Source organism: Neodiprion fabricii, chromosome 4 (genome assembly GCF_021155785.1).
Source record: "Neodiprion fabricii isolate iyNeoFabr1 chromosome 4, iyNeoFabr1.1, whole genome shotgun sequence".
NCBI lineage: Eukaryota > Metazoa > Arthropoda > Insecta > Hymenoptera > Diprionidae > Neodiprion > Neodiprion fabricii.
In genome coordinates, this window is record NC_060242.1 from 3,113,826 (window position 1) to 3,132,870 (window position 19,045).

A 19,045-nucleotide genomic window follows, 5' to 3' on the forward strand; every position below is an offset into this window, starting at 1 on the left:
CAACGAATAGTCAACCGTGTAAAAGTTTCCCCCATGTAAGGTATTATAATGCCAGAGGCGAGACACTTCGTTACACGTAATTAACGAGTACGCGTCACGTGCAAGGGGAACTTCGCGTTTTGCAATCTTCAACGAGAAACTAAACGACTCAGACAATCAATCACAATTACCGACTGGCGCAATTTACCCCGTTTCAAAACACTTTTATAGTCGTAATGACTGCACATGCTGTACGTGACGTGAAAATCGTGAACAGAAATCCCAACCCCTTTGTTTCTCGAAATTTAACCGCATCAATTACAGCTGTATTATTCGTATAATAGGTGTAATTAATTACTCGTCAACCGTGTCAATGCGAAATCATTGCACCTACAAGGTGTTTGCGTTATTTTATACTTTTAAGTTTGTTTCTTTTTTCTTTTCTTATTTTCAACAATTTCAATGTACATACAACAAACGATAAAACACATCACGTCGCGTTGTAGGGGGAAAAAAATTGCGGGAATTAATTCTCGACGATTATCGATCATCGTCGACGGATTCCTCGCTTGGTACGAACGGCGATGAAGAATTTTCGCACCACGTTATACCGGTTGTACTTGTGTTGGGCGAAATGGGAAAATAGGGGTGGGAGAATATGAAGAAATATTTGAAATATCTTCAGCAAAATTGCGAGCGTGCCTTATAAGTATTAGGCAGGTGTTTTAGATGCAAAAAAAAAAGTCGACACTTGCCTTTCTATAATAATTTCTGCTCGTTGTGAAATTTCTTCTCAAATTCGTCAGCTGCTCTGTTTATTCATTATCTACAAACGACGCGTGCAAATCTATTTATCGCTTCTATATCTACCCAGTCGACGGACCAAGAAGCGGAGAAGTAGGAGCGGAGAAAGGGGCTTCCGGGTTTAATTTCTGGTTATATTTTGCGGCTAGGTAATTAGTTTCGCTCCGAGTTACGAGGTGAGTTGAACCTGTGCAGGATGAAAGAGCTTCGCGGTATTAGCTATGATGGATGGCTTCGTCGGACATTTCTCTGCAACGCGGCGATGAAGGCTGGGAACCTCAGAACCGCACAATGTATACGCCGTGATAATGAGATTTTTTTACAAATTTTTTACACACACACTCCTCTTCTTCCTTTTCTCTTCGCCGGGTTGTCAGTTTTTCTTTCTTTCTCGATTCTTTCTTATTTGCAATTTTTTTTCCCCCAACATTCGGTAAATTTGTTTAAATCCGGCGTGATTCTTTGAACGTCAAGAAAATTTGTTCGACGTCGGAAAGAACCATGGCAACCACGATATTCCCAACTCATTCAACGTTTTAATTGAACCACAGTAATCAATGGTCTCTACATACTAATCGCGGTCCGTGGATAATATGAAAATTGTATACATCAACGCAGCGTTGCTAATATAGAAATTCCAAGGGTGTGTCCGGAGTAACGATTTTATATAACAAAATAGTATAATAACATTCATTTGATTGTCTCCGCGATTATAACAGAAATCGGGGAAATACTTTGTTTATTTGTTTACTTTACTTTTGTATTTTTTATTTTATTTTTTTCTCCTACTACGGAGCGAAACAAATTAACAAACAATACTGTCACATTGTAAGAAATAGAAGGACATTATAGTTAAGATAAGGGACACAATATAGTAATTGAGTAGTAAATTGTTTATTAGTACGAAGTCGTGATAGAGTTATCTAATTGTTATTTTAAGTGATATTTGTGATTTTAAGTCGCAACTTCATACACATACGTTATATACAGTAATGTAACGCTGTATGTGGCACGGGATTTTAAAACGGCGCCGTTACGTATATAATAATGTGTATGCCTATAGCGTTTGCATATAACAATTATATAGGAATAGTTGATGCGGTGAAAAGTATATTGTTCTTATTATTATCATCATCATCATCATCATCATCATCATCATCATCATCATCATCATCATCATCATCATTATGTGATAGTTTATATGATTATAACATATATTTAAGAGACCGATGTTAGAACTAGTTACCCTGTTCGGCGAGCTGGGTTTTACGCAAAATCTCTTCCATCGCACCGTTGTTTCTTAATTAATTGTCATTATTATTATTATTATTATTATTATTGTTATTGTTGTTGAATACCTAATAGAGTATACCGTGACGTGTATACGCTATACATTATGTCTATATTTATATATATATATTTATATATATATATATATATATTGAGCTCTTCGTTATTAATTAATTATTAATAGTCAGAATTTCTCTATACATACGTATTATACCTGTAACAATTATATATTATAGATGTGTATACATTAATAATTTCATGAGAATCGTCGTCGGGACCTTATTTTCGCTTATCTTCCTTTTCGTTATTTCAATTTATTTATTTGTTTATTTATTTTTTTCTCATTTATTTTCTTCCCTTCTCCTAATTTCGTACAACTATCGCGATATGATTATTGGGCATATAGGAGCGGCCGTGTGTGCGAAGCTAATTACGTAACTTTCAAGAGTGCTAATTACGGTACTGCCGCAGGTTCTCAAGGTACTCTAGTGTATATACTATATAATAATAATAATGATAATAATAATAATAATAATAATAATAATGATAATTAAAATTAAAATACTGACAATGATAATTTTATGAGATTTATTTTATTTATTGTTCTCTATCTAAGTCTAGGGCTCATTGTATAAATGCGGGATTATATTTTTACCCTCAAATTTCAAAAGAAATAAAAACAATTTTCGTATAACGTTTATTAGTCTCTCACGAGTAATAAATAATAATAATAATAATAATAATAATAATAGCTAATAGTTAATATAAATAATAGACGTAATGAGCAGGATAATAATAACGATAATATTACTAATTATTCTGACTACGATAGAAAACAAAATCAGCCTCATTATGCTATTCACGGTTTGCGCGTGTTCAAATATTAAACAGATGCGTGTTTGATTATTGGCAGATTAAAAAAATTTTGCGTCATGTATGTACAATTAATTATTAGCATATAATGACGTGTGTTAGCCTGTACGGATCGGCAATTTGGAATTGCTAAATATATAGGCATGTTGATCTGCGGAATCGAAGCCTTATGAGCAGGTTAAAAAAATTCTATTATATTTTCATACGTATATGATGCACGGAATTTATAGGAACCGAAGACGCAAGAGGAATATAAATTATTGCGTGATTTTGTCGTGTTGTCGTTTTTTTTTTTTTTTAAATCTATCGACAATGAGTTTTATTTTTCTAATTTGGGATTATCATTTCGAAATTAGTTCCTTCGTTGAAGAATAAGGGGCGTAGGTACCATTGCATGGACACGAACACGCGTATAAATAAGTTTATCTACATAATTATACTGTAATAAATAGAAATTATTCAACATGGACGCAAGATTTACAAAAAAAGCGTTTTTTTTTCGCTACCTTTCGAAGTATTTAAGTACAACGATAATTGTATGATACAAATGCGAAACATTCGTTTTTGTCTGACGTGTTTTGATGATAAAATACGCAGAAACATTGTCTTCAATTATCTTTTTGTAATCGTCATTTACAAGTAGGTATGTAAAGTTTGCAAGTCGAACGCGGTTAAACAGTAATCGAATAACGTATTAATGAAATCCTTGAAATCCCGGAGGAATCTCAAGACTGTGACCGCGGATATAATTATTCTCACGTGTAGAATTCTTGATGCCATAAAACAGTAAATAGATTCATTTCAACTATTAGGTAAATAACGTACGTATGTAAGTACACACATCAGAGCCGCGGCCTGTAAGAAATCCGCGTACTGAAATTAAACGGTATGAGATACCGGATCATGGTAAATAAATAAAAAATAAATTAAATATTATTTATCACCTTGTAAAAATAATTGCGTTTCAAACAAACATGCTAATAAAAAACAGCAACAAGAGAAAGCCTAAAATTATGCAAGTGTATGAATAATTGTGTCATAACTCTACGCGGATCGTACAATATGCATAACTAATTTTATTTACAACGGCGAATTAGCGAACCACCGTATATAATATAGGTATTTGAATTACCTGACTTGGGTATGGAGTGCATTACTACCACAGTAGCTGCATGGGCACGTAGAAAAATTTATTTACAATAGAGTTCAATATATAATTATACGTTTCGAGGTAATCGATCTATATGTATATTAAGTATAGTTATTTAAGGTATATGTATTCGAGTTTGCTATCGGGGATATTACAGGATCACATATCATTTGAGATCTCCGCCTCGTCGCTGTACGACATTTTATATGATCATTAAAACCTAGGTCGACGTGTAACGGTAAATTGATAACAGAGTGAACCATGTTCGTGACTCTAGGTAATTATACCCGCTCATCGTCAGTTGTAACAAAGTTTGTGAAACATTCGACGCAGCCGTGAACGCGAAATCAACATGGCTGCAACTGGTACGCCTGCGATTTTATTTCAGCTGTGCGATCAGTTCTAATACGCATTATCTACCAAAAGCTATTTCACGTCACAGTAAATAATGGCAAGAATCGTCCAAGCGTGATTTTACTCTCAAAGACTTCACTAAACACGCTGAATTTAGCTTGTGGAATTACCCGATACACGTACCGCCGCTATGGTTCACTTCTGAAATTATACGCAGCGTGTCTCTGCTCGTCGTTAGAAATACTTTGCATTATACAATGTGTATATGTATACTGGTGTGAATTATATTGAAAAATTAGTACAAACTATATTTATTTCTTATACATATTTAAATATATAATATATTAAATTTCATGATTTCTCTCTTGTTTGTGTCTGCGCGTTGTATGTTATCCTATATTTTATTCGTTTATGTATAATATATTGGTTACCGACAACGATATGGTACAGCGCTATGCTAATTTTCTACGAGGAAAAAAATATATTTACATTACAAAGGTATGGATGGGGCGTTGCTAAACCCGTCTTTGGATTTTACGTTCTTTGATTTATACAATGCACTTAAAATTATCCTCACTCGTCGATATAATGTTGCATAATTATTACAACCTCATTGCGCACAGGCTCGCGTATTCCAACTCCGTATCTACCTGTACATCTTATCTTACATTACGAATTATACATGCAATTATACTAGTTCTGGTCAATCGTCGCGTGACTACAGAGTGTCTTTACGTGTGTGTGTTTATTTTTCACTCAAATATTTCGAGTCAAACCAAGTGCAGATAAATTGGGGTAGAAATACGCAACCGTTTTCTAGAATCTTCTTTACTCACGGACTCCTTGTATTGGGATTTAAAATACGAGAAATATGGCGTCGCGCCGAGCGGTCAGCTGATCGTTTCAGTCTAATATCACCGACGTCGTGCATTAGAATACCTCGTGCGAGCTGCGAGACTATAATTTCATCAAAAACAGTTGATACCGTGTAAAATATCGTGTAAAAATCGATATTTATTACGATTTACGATACGATGGCTCATTAAATACGAGCCAGTTGGAGTGGCTTTTTTTCACGCAGGTGCGCCACCTCGGATACCGGTAATCCGAGTTTGCAACAACAAACGATATGAGATAACAATGCTATTTCCGGAAAGCGGGACCCTCGTCACTTCGCAGGCGAAACGTTCCTTACGAAACAACGTAGTCGATCGAGTGATGGGAGTTCCTGTGCTGTTTGTCCTTCCTGTGATTCACCCGGGAGCTGCTCCCGCGGGTTCCCGTCGTCCCCGTCGTCCCGGAGGTGTGATGACTGTAGCCGCTGTCACTGCCGAAGCTGCTGTCCGGCTGACCCTGGTAAAGCCGACCGGAGGAGACGTGGTCCGGTTCCCTAGGGGTGTAGTACACCGGCTGAGCGTACTTCTCCTCGAGGTAGAGCCTGTCCGTCGGCTGAGAGTAGTCCGAGTATCCGCCCCCCACCTGCGTGTATACCGGGCCCCCGGCCCCCGGCAGTACCTCCTGGTTCTGCAGGCCGTAGTACTCGGAGCTGTACCGAGGGCACTTCACCCCCCTGTCCTGCTGCCGGCCCCCACTCCGACCCAGCGTCGTGTACCGGTGTAACGGGCCCAGGACGGGGACCGTTTCGTACGGATTTTCCTCGACCTTCAAAACCTGGGCCGCCGGAAGCTGCGGCACGAAGTACGGCAGCCGGTGCGCCACCGATGGGACGGACTGCTGCTGGCGCTGGCCGTTCGACGGCCTCGAACCAGCGACTCCTGAGGGAACGAGGGGGTTCGTTATAAAAAAAAAAAAAACCAATTATGATAAAATTGGAAAATCATTGGGGATAGATTTGCGATTAAGACGAAAGCTCCGTGACTCGTTCACCGCTTCTTTTGATGAATAGTAATTGTTTCATTTTAAGAGGGGCTCCTCCGCGCTTTGTTTCTTGATTAACGGTACAAAAAAATACAAAAAAGTAAATAATAATTTTAGAAAATTTTTAGAGAACGAATATTGAAAATGTTCCAACAATTGCGGTGATTAAAAAGCTTGTGTAAAAATTTCATAGAGAATTTTATTGCGTAGTGAGAATCGAGTTTTTCGCCAATATATCTTTCAGAGCGATTGAATTTTTGCTAGTTTTAATTTTTATCGACGATATTCAGGAATATTGATCGTGGAGTGTTGTAAAAAAGATGAAAAAACGAGAGATGGAAGAACTCGAGACGGAAGTGAATCGCGTTAAAGATCGATAAAGACTGATTAAAAAGCTTTAATAGGAAAACCGACGCATACCTATGTATATTATGTATGTATAACGTATAAGATGGAGATTCAATAAGAATGAAAACTTGGATAAAAACGTGATTAAGACCGATGCAAAATTTCCCGCCGGTATTGCTAATTGTTTTCCTCAATCAGCGTGCACTCCACATAATCAACGCTTCGTTGAAACTCGTTTAACGTCTCTTGATTTTTTATTATTTCTTCGATTACCAGAAAAAACGAACTGTCGACAATTCAACTGATCCAATTCCAACTACCCAGTCAACATGGTTTTTGGGATAAGCGTCGTGCAGACGTCGGGTCGTAGAGGTCTGATAAAGTTCCAGCTCTGTAACCTATGAAAGACGTTTTTTACGTCTTTGGATACGTTTCTATCTATCTAGTCAGATAATCATCTATCTACATGTAAGTTTATCCTGTCATCTATCTCTGTACCTGTGAATTTCAACCCCAATTCATTGTATCCGACCAAGTGGTGAGACTCACCCGCGACGCTCGGATAGAGCTGTAAGAGCGCATCGAGGAGCATTCCCTCGTGAAATTCGCCGACGTCCTGAGCCTTGTCCTTTCTGCGCCTGTCAAGGCTCCTCGGACTCCTGCCTCTTCTGCCTTTGGGGGGTTTCGGAGCTGCAGGGCACGTGCCCCAGGCTGGAGCGCCAGTGGTCAGCATTCTGGCCTCGGATGGTTCCCCGACGGACAATTCGTCCTCGGCAAATTCGTCCTCGCTAGCAGCCTTCGAGCTGGCGTGAACGCGCCGATGATTCGTTAACCTGGTCCTCGCACTCGGCTCGTTCTCGTCATCGGTATCCGGGTGGATATCACCTGCGAAAAAGCATGTCTCGATCGGACTCTTACGCAGTACCAACTCGAAAAAGTTCGGACAGTTATAGCCGTTCTTCGGTTAGTTGCGACGAAACAACTTCACTCTCAAACGGGTCGAATTGTGTTAGTCGAAAAGACATTGCATTTATTTTATCGAATTGGCAAAAGCATGGGAAAGGAGAGCACCGCACGCCGTTTGGAGTACCTGGAGATGAGGCACCTTACGGACTCCAGGTAGCCGGAGAAACTCGCCGACGATCGGCGAGGTCAGAATCGACTCTCATCTAGAAGGAGCTTTGTGTCAAATGAAAGGGTCGTAGACTCGGTGGGATATATAAGAGCAATGGTGTAGTCCTATGTAGGGCCGGATCGTCGGAATTTGGAATCAGGGAACGGAACGCGGACGAAATCTAGTGGATTTTAGAGTCCGTTCCGGGTCTTGAAAAACCCTGCGGTCCCATTTATCAAAATTGTATGGAACGACGGAACGGAACAGATTCGTATTTCTGCATTTCTATAACTGCCTCTGCAGATGCCGTGAACAGAATGCTATAATATGCGGATACCAGACGGAACCACCATTTCGTAAAAATACGATAGAATGAAATTAGCGGAACGCGCATTCTAGTGACTTTTTCGTCTGTTCCGTTCCGTTTCCGTTCCGTCGTTCCGGATTCCGGCGATCCGCTCCTACATGGGACGGTAACGTAACCGGATGTGATTTTGGGGGTTCCGGGCTCACCGTTTGCCAGTTCCTCGTAGACGGGGTTGTACGAGTCCTGGGAGTTCTTGTAGAGGTCGGATCCCGACGGGCTGCTGCAGACGAAGACGCCTCTACCGCCATCTTGGACGTCCAGCATCTGCGGGGCAGAAATATTGGCCAAATGTATAAACTCGCCGAGAGAGATCCGCTTTCCTCGTGGCCAATTATCCCGTATCTAATTAAGGAAATATCATTTGACGGTTAACCGATCGAATATATATATACATACACGTGCGGACTACATTGCGTACTCGACGTTGCAGCGAACGATGTGTGCTGCACATGTTTCGCGCGCCTCGTATAACACAGGCTATAAAACTTCCCCGTTTTATTGTAACACGTGTAATAACTTCCTCGCAGGCGCGGTTTACAGAGTTTCCAAATAGTTTGATCCCTTCGCGGCGTGTCTGCCGTGTGATAATTTGAATTTCCCGCGAAATTCAACGTTCTCGGTTTTCCGGCCAAGGATTCAACCGCGAGTTTCAAAACTTCGGTGAAACATTTCACTCGCCGGTTTGCGGTTCTCGCTCGATTATTTTTCGCAAGACACGGAGATATGTGTTATGTTTCATCGTTTTCCGACAGTGGCGCGGACTTTTTCCGCCAGATACGGTAGGCTGTTCTTCTTTCCACTCTATTTATTTTTGTTTTATTTTCTTCCCAGGCAGAAAGATTTCGCCGTCTCTCCATTCCGGTTCGAACATAATACACGTACAAAGAGAACAAAAGACGCGACTTCGCAGAGTTAATTACTCAACGACGCACCAGCTTAAGCCTCGCTAACCTCGAGAATTGGAATTAAACTTTTCACGACTGTTTACCGCGAGCTCGCGGCAAATGAACGCGGGACCGTATTTAATTTATATATACGGCCGAGCTGGAGGGGAGCGGAAATTAGGGAATAGCAGATACAAAGGGAGTCGGAGACAGAAAGAGAGAGAAAGAGAAAGAGAAAGAGAGAGAGAGAGAGAGAGAGAGAGAAACGGAGATACATCGTTGAATTAGAATATGGAGTGGCTGTTTTTACACCAACACAGCTTTACTTATGGCGGGACGAATGCCGGTGAAGCTCTTCTTCGACGTTAAAACCATGCTGCATGAAAACGGCCGGAAATGCGCTCGTTTAAAAGACGTTCGATAATGTATATTTGACTCTACCTAACCGACGGTGTAAATACTCTAGGTTTTCCAAGTATCCTCGAAATGGCCATAAAAGATCAGCGGAGAGAAAAAAAAAAGGGTCCGGCTAACGTTTTCGGATATCGAATCAGAACTCTGATTCGATTTAATCGCGCCTGAATCGCATTAATTTTTTTTCTCCAATCGAGGCAATCGAGCCTCGCCGGGGTAAATTGGTTTTCCGTTAACGAGACACGTCGTAAAGCATTTAACCCACGCACATATCTCGCGTTCAGGCTGAGCGAGAAGAATTGGCTGGATTCCCCGACCGAGAAGGCGGAATAAAGTCGGAGGATTCCTATTCAGAGTCGGAGCACCTCAGCCTCCCCCGCATTACGGGGATATTACAAGTCTCGCATATCAATGCCTTTTTTTTTAATCATTTCTTTTTTCCATATTCAGGTATATTTAAAAATTTTAAATTGTTTACACTTAAAAGAGGAAGTTACAAAGTAATAAGGAAATTTTTTTTTTCCCGTTTTGATGGTAAACCTCGCCGGTATGGCCGCATAAAGTTATCTCTGTTTTAATCCGGCTGACACGATACGTGCACTTTCAAACATCGTGAAAAAAACAAAAACAACAACCAAGAGGTTATCAAAACGTACATTTGTTGCTATCGTCCGAAGAACCATCGAAATTATTCAACGATATTAAATCCATTGTTTAAACAATTTAATTTGAAAAAATGAGTTCGAAAATTTCAAAAGTCCACAATATCGTTTTTTTTTTCTCTCTCTCTCTTTTTATCGAATTTGCATAATTCTGCTTCAGTCGATAGCGACAAGTGTACTTTTTGATAATCTCTTGTGTTTTTTGTTCTCGTTTCTTTCAAATGCACGAAAGTTGATATATCGTGCCAGCCAGATCATCGATAAATAGGGATAACTTCGGTCGGGGGGGAGGGGGGCATACCAGCAAGATTTACCATAAAAAAAATGAGCAACAAAATTTTCCGTACGGCTTTGCAACTTCCTCTTCTATGCTTGAAACAAAAATTAGTAAATTATTAAATAAATTTTACAGCGAGCCAAAAAAATAAAAAAAATAAAAAAAATCATCGAGACGTTAGTTTTTTTGACTTCTACCCCCCCCCCCCCCCCCCCCATATTATTCTACCATAACGCAAACGCGTAACACGTGGCAGTTTAATCATCTCTGGTATCGTCGCACCGGGAAAATTAAGAGGGGGGAGAATTAAGTCCCGGAATGACAATTGTCACACTTATACAATGAAACAACGCCGTGGCGGTTTCTCGGTTCGGACCGAGCGGCCACCGTGTCTCCGGAACAGAGATTGTGTACCGAGTTTCGAAACGTAACGTGGAACGTGGAACGACGACCCTTGCACCGAGCACCGACTAGTTCGCATGTGATTGTCGTTAAATAATGCCCGCCTAGACAATCGGCCTTTGTATAATGGCTCATAATGTAACCGGGGTTTCGGAACTCCCGAAGCCGTAGGTACCTCTCTACCTACCTACAGAGCCATCATTATCGCAGTGCGAAAGGGGTTTTCCCGTGTTTGGAAAACTGATCAATTCCGGTGTCCCGACGGCCATAGTTTGCTCTGATAAATTGAGAGAATTATACGGATCGGTAGTCGCATTGTCTTCGATTTCGCGCCGAATTCAACCCGGACTAGGTACACATCTGAAACTCGCGAGAGAAGGATTCGGATTATGAACGAACGAGACCATGCGGACTGAAATAGTGGATGAGTTTTGGAGAACTGGTGTTCGTTGGGGTGCTTCATTTTTGAACATTCCCTTTTTTTTAATTTTAATTTAATTAATTTTCGCTTCGTGGCGCAAATTTTTCGAGTTACAGAGTTCAAAAGTGAACCATCCTAGTGCCGTGGTCACGGTTCCCCTTTTTCACCGTTTGAAATTACATTCGTCCTTCCAAGTATAATTTCCATGCTTGGGGTACCAATGCGTCACATACTCCGATACCGCGGGTTCGGAGTAAATGATCTTTGTTATCGCGGTGTAGGTTGGTACCTTAAAATTGGAAAGAGGACTCGACGTCAAGCATCCCGGCGGCGAAGAATAGCCGTTAATGATGCCGGGGATGGCGTTGCGTGGCTGAATCGTAGTCTAAGTCGGGCGTGAATCATTACCGAGCAGACTAAATAAACGGCGTTAAAACCCGGGGCTTTCGAATACTTGGAATAATATAGCACGTTTTTCCAGACGTCGTTTCTTAGCCCGGATCCCTCTCCGTTGCAGGCTTGCCGGCTGGCCGTCTGTCTTATCTCAGTTTGTATCAGCAACGAAAGTGTAACTGCTCCGCATCGCAACATCCATTTGCGAAATTGCGAGATTAGAGGGATTTCTTTCCGAGAGGACGTATCCTTCGGACGGAAGTCTGAGGTATGGGTCAGAGGTGAAACCGCGAACACAATGGACGGAGTATATTTTTCTACTTTAGAGAGTGTCTGGATACTCCGTATCTGTTACACGTATCATCCAGTTCTCGCCTCTCTGTTCCAGGATGTCTACAAATATTCCTTTTTCCGCAACTTTGCTTTCCTTTCCACCATGCAAAAGTATTTTTTTCACTTATCGCAAAGACGACTCGTCGTCGAAATTTAATTTCGAAATAATTTCACTTCCGTAAACTCTATATACCGTAATATTATTTACCGACAAGAATAGAGTTAGTTATTTTTCGTACTAGTATACGTACTTAAAAAAAGAAATTTTTCTTCCGAAGCTTGATTCAATATTTCAATTTCGGCTTTGCTCTCTTAACCATCGTACACAAGTCTATAACGTTATTAAATAACACACAGAAGCACCTGCGTCTTTTACCCTGGAAAACTTTGAACCCAGAAGTGGTTATACCGTCTCCACGATTTACAGATCGCACGAGTAAAAATCTCTGCATCCAAACCGTATGAAAATCGGTTGAAGACGCGTTTTATGATTGGGAATTTTTTCCGTCTGCATATAATATGTAAGTATATATAATACTGATACCAAAATCGAGAATACTCGTCAGCGTTACCGATTTTTTTTTTCTTCAACTTGTCGTTAAAATTCAAAATCCTCGAAGAGCGGAAAACTCGTACAGGTGAGGAAATAGTGAAATCAGTATCGCGGGTAAAGGGGGTTAAAGAAGGAATAACGGGACGGTAATAAGACCGGGATTAATAACCACTCCTATTCAAATTTTTCATCAAAGTAATTTTATTTTATCAATTTTCTTTCATATATATGTATATATGTGTATATGTATATATATGTATAATATATATATATATTATATATATATATATATATATTTATTTGTTTTTTGTTATTTGTTCTCTGTATTTTTTTTTTCTTGCATTGTGCTTTCAATACACATACATAAATTCACTATTTTATGTATCTCCAGATATTCTCTCTATTATTTACAAAATGTTACACGGTACGTCGCTAATCTGCGTCTAAATAATAATAAATAATAAATAATAATAATAATAATAATAATAATGATAATGATAATAATAAGAATAATCACAAATATACGGATAATAATAATACGTAATAGAAATAATAATTGTACTCGTAATAACATCGAAAATAATAATAATAATAATGATAATAATAATATCGATGACGATGATGACAATAATAATAACAATAATAATAAAGATAATAACAACAAATCTATTTTACAAAAATTACAAAAAAAGAAAAAGCAAATGAATAATGCCTGTGTGATTTGTTTCCGGGTTAAACGTTATATACATACACCAATATGTATAGATGTGTGAGTACGCCATAGAATTTATAGTTATGTACATGTTACGTGGATACTTTTTTATACGAAAAATTTAACACGCATGTTGTTTGTTTTGTTTTTTTTTTCTTGTCCTGTCCAGTACAATATTTTTTCGCACTTTCTAAGCAATTAACGTTCCTTGTTCTCGATTCGACCGATCTTTTCGTCGTTCTAGCTTACTCTTTTGATTTTTTTTTTTTTAGTTCCTCTGTTACAACCGCAGAGCGGAAGTGGTTCATTCTGTCAGTTGATTTTGCAATCGGGCGAACGTTCAGTTGAAACGGTTGCGTATCCTTTAGCAATAATTAATATCTACTATGTACATTAAATATTTACGCGTGTGATTATATAATAGTAATATAACGTTTACTTGTTTCTGCGTTTATATCAACGTATTGTAACAATCATTATTACACATTGTATATAATGTATTACGTACCTATATACGCGTTCACTTTGTACGCGTAAATTGTACTTGCCATACAACATGCGTCTCTTAGTTGCCCGCCTGATTGCGCTGGTAAATTGTATGTATACGGATGTGGAGGTACGCGGTCTGCGAGCGGTGGAATAATAATGATAATAATAATAATAATAACAACAACAACAATAATAATAATAAATACTGACTAGTCTGCCTGACTATACCGCACTTATTACTGCCTTATTATACATACCTAAACTGTTCTACATAAATTCAACTTAAATACAATCAGTTGTGTCGTATATTTTAAAGTTAATATTTACATTCGGAAGTTGATACGATCAGAGAAATTATCGAGATCGAGATTTATTTTTTAGAGTGATAAGGGAAAGATAGAGAAAGAGAGAGAGAGAGAGAGAGAGAAAGAGAGAGAGCAAGAATTTACGGTCGATAAAAACGGTCCTCGGTTGTGAAAATTTACAGGATGAGGTCCATCAACCGGAATCGGGATATTACGAAAGGATAGTCGCGTCGAACGTACCCCGGAGTATCGAAACGTTCTTCGAAACGGTCCGTTTATCGCATTGTGTTTTTCAACCTTGTTGAATTTGCAGACAAACGATAAAAAAAAAAAAAAAAATTGGCGAACCCCGAGGTCCGCGATAAAACTGTGTTGGCGATTTGATAAACGACGTATTTAAATTTCAACCAAAAAGTGAAGCAATATAGGCTCCAATTAGAAAATGACTTGACTGTTTAGGTATAAAAGATGCTATCACGATTCGACAATTTATTAAAAAATAAACAGACGCAATCCCCTCGCCGAAAACGTTGCATTTTTATTGCAGTCCAAGACCTCTACAACCCTTGCTCTTTACTTTTTACCCGGTCTGCGAACGCGACCCCTCGAGCAGGTTGAAAAACACTGACCCGACACACGCGAAAGCAGAACTCAGGGGTAGGTAACGGCGCGTTTGGAATCCGGCGATGCCGTCCGTGCACCAGAGGGTGGTGATGAAGGCTGGGGTCACGAGGACCGGAGGTTATAGGCGTCGGCTGGGCGGGCGAGAAGGCCGTGGATCCTCTGCACGGTGCAGAGGGGGCAGACCTCCTCGTCGGTGGCCCGATCGCCCGGGAGAAGGACCCTCCTCGGGGGCCCGACGGCCGAATCCGGGGCCCGTAGGTGGCCGTCGTCGATATAGGAGTAACCCTCCGAGTCGACGGAGTCGGACCGCGAGCCGGAGAGTAGCCGCTTACCGACCGGGCTGCGGCGAGATGAGTCGATAAAGTCGACGAACGCGTAACCCTCCGAGTCGACCGAGGGGCGCCTGCCGCCGCCCGCTGGGCCCCGTGGGGGGGTCGGTGGCGGACGGTGGGTCGGGGTCCGGAGTCTCGGTCGGTGGGTGGGGGTTATCGGGCCGCTCGAGAGCCGTCGGAGACTCTCGGGTGTGTGGAGGGTGCGGTTGTGGGTGTGGGGGTGGGGGGGCGCCGCTGCCATCGCTAGGGGGACGCCTTGGGACTTGGCGAGAAGGGCCCGCGGCGTTCGGTAACCACCCAGCACCGCTCTCGAGGGCTTGTCGGCGACGCGGAGTATCGCTCGGGGGTCCCGGTAGTCGAGATAGTCGAGGTGATGCGGAGCCGGTGCTCGCGCGATCTGCGCCCCCCTATCGCGGGTTTCGCGTACCTCGATCGTTGGCTGGCTCGCCCGGTGACCCGGCATCAGCTGCTGGAGATGATGATGGCCCGGGGCCTGAAGGTGCTGCGCGTGGTTCCCCGATTGGTGCTGCTGTTGCTGTTGCTGCTGTTGCTGCTGTTGCTGAAGGCGTTGCTGATGCTGCTGCTGCTGCTGTTGCTGCTGTTGCTGGTGGAGACTGCCAAAGTGGCTTCGGACCCCCGACGATACCGCGTCCGGCAGGTCCTCGTACAGCACCGAACCACCCCCCGCGTGCTGCTGACCGTCCCCAAGGACCCCCACGCCTCGACCCCTGACCCCCGACGCCCCCGACGAAGCCGCCGCGACTCCTCCTGCGCTCTTGCACGGCAGAAGGTTCTGGACTTTTCGTTTATGCCTGAAACAGAGGGGTGAAATACACCGTTTAGACGCCGTACGGACATGATGCGAAGTGGTTTTGTCGCAGGATCACAGGTGACCGATTTAACGAGACTCTTTTGTAAAATGTTGGGCCTGATTTTGATTTTTTTTTTTTTTTTTTACCTCGTCGCGTCGAGATCGTTCGGACGTGTTAGGAAGTGAATTGTTTGCAATGTATAATTTTGAAATAAATAGATGATTGAAAATTGGTGCAATATTTTCAGGCAAAATTTCAAATCGTTACCAAGTTTTGAAAGAAAATTATATCGATTCTCGTTGATGGGTTCTCTTGAATCGATCGCGTGATATCCTGTGGTTAAAGCTCCCTAAGTAGGTGATAGAATTATAACTAAACATTGCATTAATCTATCTGGTACCTATCGTTGGTACTCTCTTTTTTTTTTTTTTTTGATGCCACCATGTACAAGAATTAATGCTTTTGCAATTATCAGAGCCGATTAAACATTTTCGCACATATTATCAGAATAGTAAAAACCAACACGCGTAGACGTATAACGTATCCTTATAATATAGCGAATAGTTATAAATCACGTAGAGCGATGAGTATTACAGACATATATGTATAGAGGGTATTTTATCCGGCGGTTAAGAGCCGCGTAATTCTCATCCCAAGTTAATATTTCACAAGGGTCATAAATTTCAATTATACTAAAGATCGTTTTTCAGTCGGAGCTCTCTTCGTACTTACTCTTACCGAGAGAGTTAACGGATCGTGAAGAGATCGTTCAATCACCAGATCAAGAACCCGGGGTTGAAGTGTGAAATTGTGTCCTGTAGGTTTCTGGTTATATATTAACTGTGATTTTTATATCCTCAGAAGAAGTGTGTATGTGTTACATATAACAGAAAAATTGACCGACTCGCCGACACTCAAACATTTTGCAAAGTACATCGAGTTGAAAATTGGTCGATATCCATTTATTTTTCATCAACTTTGGCGAATATCAGACAAGTATTGATTTCGTTAGAAAATCACTTGTTCTAACTTCAACGAATTTTTAACATTTCGAAAAGCGATGATCTCGAAAACGGATCGATGAAAGAATTTGAAATTCAAAAAATTTTGCAACCAAATAACGGGCATGAAAAATGCTACCATGTCCCGTTTAACGTCAACTTCCGGTTCCACCAAAAATAAATCGATTTTCAACGTTTCACCACCAAACATGTACTTTTTCTAAATAAACATTTCGTTATTTTTTTCTTTTTTTTTTTCTTTTTTCCAAAACCTACCGCGATAAGCAAAAAATTCTCATCAAGCCGAATACCTAATTCCGGAACAACTGTAATACAGACGATCGATGTGTAAGTTTATACATACATCCAACCTGCGGAAACTGCTCTGTATCGAGCGTGTAAACTCCTCGGAGAATATTACTCGTCGGTCGACCACATTCGCAATTTTGATTGCTTGTTCAGAGGGTAATAGCCGGTGCGCGTGCCTCGGGAGAAGAGTTTCGCGTTATCTCTAAAGGTATAATGAATTGCCAAGGGCTATTCTGCAAATACTGCAGGCTAGTTTTAGTACGCTGTTAAATGACTGCATGAGCGCCTTTCATCCGTTGCCAATTTCATTCGACGGGTCAGAGCGGTCATCTGAAACGACGAAGATGAAAGGAGGCGGACGAAAAAATGAGAAAACGAGAAAACGAGAACGCGATCACGCACGAATGCGAGACTTCGAGAAAGCTTCGCGAATTCGAAACGTTTGAAAACTGACGGGATTCATTTTTACACGACGAAAAAGTTGGAAAGAATTCGATAACGTTAACCTGACGAAACTTTGTAACAGAAATTATTGTTAATTTACAAAATTTGAATCTCTCGATTGTCAACTGTACCGTATCACGGTTTACCGAAGTTTCGAAACGAGGATTTGTTTTTCATTCATCTTCTTTTCGTTTTTTCGAAAAGGGATGGCAAACTTGAACCCGATGTTTAAAGCGACTCCTGTACGTCCCGAAAGGATATTCCTTGCGATTTTGAGGCCGACTCGGATCCTCGAAACGAGGACAAAAGCGGTGGGCGCGAATTGGTAAGGGATGAGAATGGCCTGGCGGGAGGAGATAATGCGTGGGCAATAGCAGGAATTGTGTGTCAAGTAATAACTGGCGGATTTCACCTCTCCAGGCAGCTCAGCTCATTTCTCCAAAATACAGTTATACAACCAACCCCGTGCACCCGGGGGTACGAAGCGAGCGGGTAATACCCCGCATAATCCCATAACCCGTGACCGTAAGACCCCCTGAATTTGAGCGGACGTTAATCCGGACTGTCCCTGACAAGTCGAGTCGTCTCCACGTCACTCGAAAATGAGACCGAGAACCGTAGAGAAAAGTCGCCCGATGCTTGTTTTATTTATTATTTTTTTTTTTTATTCTATTTGCCATTTTTTTTCTCACCATTTTCATTTTTTCCAAAAGTCTAAATTTAAAACGACAAAATAACGAAATTACAAAGGTAAACTATCATTTTTTATAATTTACAATAAACAATTCAATTCGGTGTTGCCATTTGTTGATCATAATTAATATCGGTGCAAAAGTGTGGGTGAAATTGAACTTTGACACGACTTGTTTCACTGAATCTAAAAGAGACAAAAAAAAAAAAAAAATAGTTTTCGGATTAAAATTCCAACAGAATTGATTGGAAGTGTTAATTTTCGGCAGACCGAACCCCTCGAAGAGTTCGCTTATCACTTTGCGAGTTTAGGTTTTAACCGGGATTCGATAATGTTTGCTTTGCGTTAGGTTAATCCTCTCCTCGCCAGCTCACGAATTAGTTTGCATCTGCAGAAACTCGGCAAGCTCCGTTTCACGGTCTTCGGGAATCACAATCAGTCAGTCACTCGGTCGCTCGGTCAACGAAGCATCCCCCAATTTTTCACCCCCCTTCAGGATTGTTTTTTTTTTTTTTTTTTTTTTTTTTTTTTTTTTTTTTTTTTTTTAGATCTCTTTCTCAACCCTTGAGAGGCAAGTTGGCAAAATTTGTATCTCAGGGATTCCGTTGGGTGAACGGTGAATAGCTAATTTTGCAGCTGAGCCTTTAACCCTTGCTAATTAACCGGCCCGGATGGGCGAATCTTCATCCCTTATTTCCAAAGTCCTCCTAATTTCCCAGCGAGGCTCGAATCGCACCGTTATTCCAAATTTCCGTGTCTTTCAAATATATCCCGGGAGGGGGGAAGAGGTTAAACGTTGCCCAATTTTTCCCACCACACAGAGGAGAGAA

The 19,045-nt window shown here is 41.0% G+C and overlaps 1 protein-coding gene across 3 annotated transcripts in view; it reads right to left on the reverse strand.

The window, feature by feature from the left end:
• Window positions 1–1,521: 1,521 nt before the first annotated feature.
• The window catches only part of LOC124179889 (latrophilin Cirl), a 177,975-nt gene continuing 160,451 nt past the window's right edge, over window positions 1,522–19,045 (reverse strand). For all 3 annotated transcript variants that reach the window (XM_046564745.1, XM_046564744.1, XM_046564746.1), the window contains 4 exons: window positions 15,386–15,770; window positions 8,304–8,421; window positions 7,226–7,561; window positions 1,522–6,225 (listed from right to left, as the gene is read on the reverse strand). In XM_046564745.1, coding sequence (XP_046420701.1) covers window positions 5,642–6,225; window positions 7,226–7,561; window positions 8,304–8,421; window positions 15,386–15,770 — 1,423 coding nt within the window. In that variant the 3' untranslated portion in view covers window positions 1,522–5,641. The remainder of the gene's footprint in view (window positions 6,226–7,225; window positions 7,562–8,303; window positions 8,422–15,385; window positions 15,771–19,045) is intronic.